General features: G+C 38.6%; 1 protein-coding gene across 1 annotated transcript in view; it reads right to left on the bottom strand.

Annotated features, from left to right (window-relative positions):
* Positions 1-2,372, bottom strand: part of LOC106878286 (uncharacterized) — a 132,700-nt gene extending 130,328 nt beyond the window's left edge. The window contains exon 1 of the mRNA XM_014927463.2: positions 2,283-2,372. Coding sequence (XP_014782949.1) covers positions 2,283-2,313 — 31 coding nt within the window. The 5' untranslated portion in view covers positions 2,314-2,372. The remainder of the gene's footprint in view (positions 1-2,282) is intronic.
* Positions 2,373-3,452: the final 1,080 nt, after the last annotated feature.

Raw genomic sequence — 3,452 nt, 5'->3', positions numbered from 1 at the left:
GGGGGGGGGGTGAGAGAGTAGAATCTTTCATAAGAGTGTGTGGGGAAGTAAACAGGTAGAAGTAGAGGTTAATGTAATGAGTAATGAACAAGTGTGGGGGCACAAGGAATGAGGTGGGAAATATAGGAGTGGCTCAGGAAAGAGAACAGAACAGAAAGTATGTGCAAGGTGTAGAAGCATTGGAGAGGGAGACATAGGGATATGTAAAGAACCATAGTTGGTGGGTCTATATCCAACATTTTAGGGTCTGACCTACTTACTTCCAAATAATCCAGGAATTGTGGAAGTGTGTAGCCTAATGGTTAGAGTGTTGCACTCATGATCACTAGATCACAGGTTCAGTTCCTGAACATGATAGTCATGGTTCTTGAGCAAAACACTTTATTTCACATTGTTCTGCAGGTGTGTGACAGAATTATTGGCACATTGACAGAAATGCTTTATGGTATATCTTCCAGTTCTGTACATTCTGAGTTCAAATCCCACCTGCTTTAGAGAAGGTAACAGGAAACCACTCCAGTATTTATCCCAAATCTAGTCATGGTAGCTGAAATTCCAGTAATATACTTAATGATGGCAAGGGAGAGTATGGGGCCATCCCAGGTTGCATAGTGTTGGAGAAGGTTCACCTGCAAGGGATCTGCTCAAGGGAAGACCACTGCCAGACAAGAATCTATGAGTTACTTCTATCATAGGTTATATTCAATCATCAAATCATAGATCTTTTTTCCTTAGCATGTATCCTACATCTTACATTACAATGTTTATAGCAATGTAGTCATCTTTAGCATGGAGCAACGAATAACTTTGAATCTCTGTTGCTTTTCAACTCTCATTCAGTTTTATAATAATTCTTTTACTTGTTTCAGTCACTTAGCTGCTGCCATGCAAAGACAATGCCATCAAAAATCATTTAGTCAATCATATGTGGCTGTGTGGTAAAGAGTTTGCTTCTCAACTACATGATTCTAGGTTAGGTCACACTGTATGGCACCTTATATGATTGCACAGGGATGATCAAAGCCTTGTAAGTAGATTTGGTAAGCAGAAACTAAAAGGAGTTCACTGTGTGTGTGTGTGTGTGTGTGTGTGTGTGTGTGTGTGTGTGTGTGTGTGTGTGTGTGTGTGTGTGTGTGTGTGTGTGTGTGTGTGTGTGTGTGTGTGTGTGCGCGCGCGCGCGCGCGTTGACATGCATGAGAGTTTTAAATGAGAGTCACTGTCACACAAGATTGATTTCCAATATTCTGCAAGAATATGTCTGGTCATGAGAACATCTAACCTTGTTTGGAAACAGGTGAAGGTTGGCAACAGAAAGGATATCAGGCAGTAGAAAATGTTCCACAAATAAATTCCGTTTGATCCATGCAAGCATGGAAAAATAGACGTTAATGAAGATGATACCTAGGAGTAATTATTGCATTAGCAACAACAGCATCACCACTACCACAACAAATATTCTAATGTCTACATATACATACATCTCTTGAGCCAACATTAACACTTTCACTTCAAGATTTCCTATGTCCACTTTTACCAAACATTAGTTCACCAAGTTCTTGTCAGTGAAGAGGACTATTTGACATCATTCAACCTGATAGACAAAGCATTCCAGTCACATCCTATTGAATCGACAGGAATACTTCTGTTTACTGGATCAGAACTGATCTGAGGTTTAACAAAGATAGTTTATCATCATTATCTAAGGTGGCGAGCTGGCAGAACCGTTAAGCATGCCGAACAAAATGCTTAGCGGCATTTCGTCCGTCTTTACGTTCTGAGTTCAAATTCCGCCAAGGTTGATTTTGCCTTTCAACGTTTTGGGATCGATAAATTAAGTACCAGTCAAGTACTGGGATCGATGTAAACGACTAGCCTCCTCTCTCAAACGTCCAAGCATTGTGCCAAAATTTGAAATCATTATTATGAATATTAATTTTCAAGTGAAGTAAACAGGACTAGTCTTATAGGGGTTATTATTTTAATGCATGAATATATCAACAAAAATATAGTTATCGCCTGGATTTTCTTTCTTTCTTTTTTTTTTTTACAGGAATATTCAACAATTATACAGAGTTCGATCAATGGTTCTTCTCGAAGTGTTAGGTATCCCATCTCGACATGGCACGCTAACATAACAAGCTTTGTTTCCTTTTCTCTTTGTTTTTTAACTACTGAATTGACTCTTGGCCGCTGCAGAGCATCAGTTGGATGCGTCTTTCAATTCTAAATGGTATATTTAATGTATAAATTTTTCATCAAAAGTAGTTACAGATAAAACTTACCTGTAGCTAACAAAACTTGGTAGTGAGTCATTATCGTCTGCAAGTAGAATTGTAACGTTGACAGGCGAGACGCTAAGTCCACGGTTAAATTTCTAGATGGTGAACATCATATCCGCAGATAATTATATTCAGTATTTTTTTTTTTTTTCTATTTGGTTTAATTGATGAATCATCCTGAAATTATTATTTTTTAAATCGTGAAGAAGTAACATCATCGAAAAAAATAAAACAATAGTCATAACAATAGGCGCAGGAGTGGCTGTGTGGTAAGTAGCTCGCTCACCAACCACATGGTTCTGGGTTCAGTCCCACTGCGTGGCATCTTGGGCAAGTGTCTTCTACTTTAATCTAGGACCGACCAAAGCCTTGTGAGTGGATTTGGTAGACGGAAACTGAAGGAAGCCTGTCGTATATGTATATGTATATATATATGTGTGTGCTTGTGTGTTTGTGTGTCTGTGTTTGTCCCCCCCCCCAACATCGCCTGACAACCGATGCTGGTGTGTTTACGTCCCCGTAACTTAGCGGTTCGGCAAAAGAGACCGATAGAATAAGTACTAGGCTTACAAAGAATAAGTCCTCGATTTTCTCGACTAAAGGCGGTGCTCCAGTATGGCCGCAGTCAAATGACTGAAAAAAAGTAAAAGAGTAAAAGAGTAATGTTTCTAATATTGACACAAGGCCAAACAGTCTTTTGAGGCAGGAGGGTAAGGTCGACTTCAATACTTGACTAGTACATTAATAAATCAGTAAATCTCATGTTTATTAGCCACAAGGACTAGAACTGTTGGTTTAATGTTGACATTATTACCCGGAAGCGAAATCGAAAAAAAAAATAGTGCAACGGATGTAAAAAAAAAAAAAGGTGTAGAAAACGAATCTGAAAACAAAAGTGCGCTGAGAGTAACGTGGTGGGGGGAGAGGCCTTCGGAAAATTCACAAGATCCGATGTTTTTCCCTTACAATTTTTAGGAAAATGAGTTTTTTAAATGAAATTTTATATAAATACCTTTCAAACAGTATAGATTACGATTACCTTTTAAACGGCATGCATTACGGATGCTTAATGTACCGCAAACCCCTTATTTTCTTACCTTCGGAAAAAAGGTGGGGAGGAAACCGGAATTATTGGAAAATGTTTTTCTTTTTCTCGATGAATGAATTATGATG

This window comes from Octopus bimaculoides, chromosome 3, assembly GCF_001194135.2.
Source record: "Octopus bimaculoides isolate UCB-OBI-ISO-001 chromosome 3, ASM119413v2, whole genome shotgun sequence".
Taxonomy (NCBI): Eukaryota; Metazoa; Mollusca; class Cephalopoda; order Octopoda; family Octopodidae; genus Octopus; species Octopus bimaculoides.
This window is presented reverse-complemented; position numbering and strand designations above follow the sequence as displayed.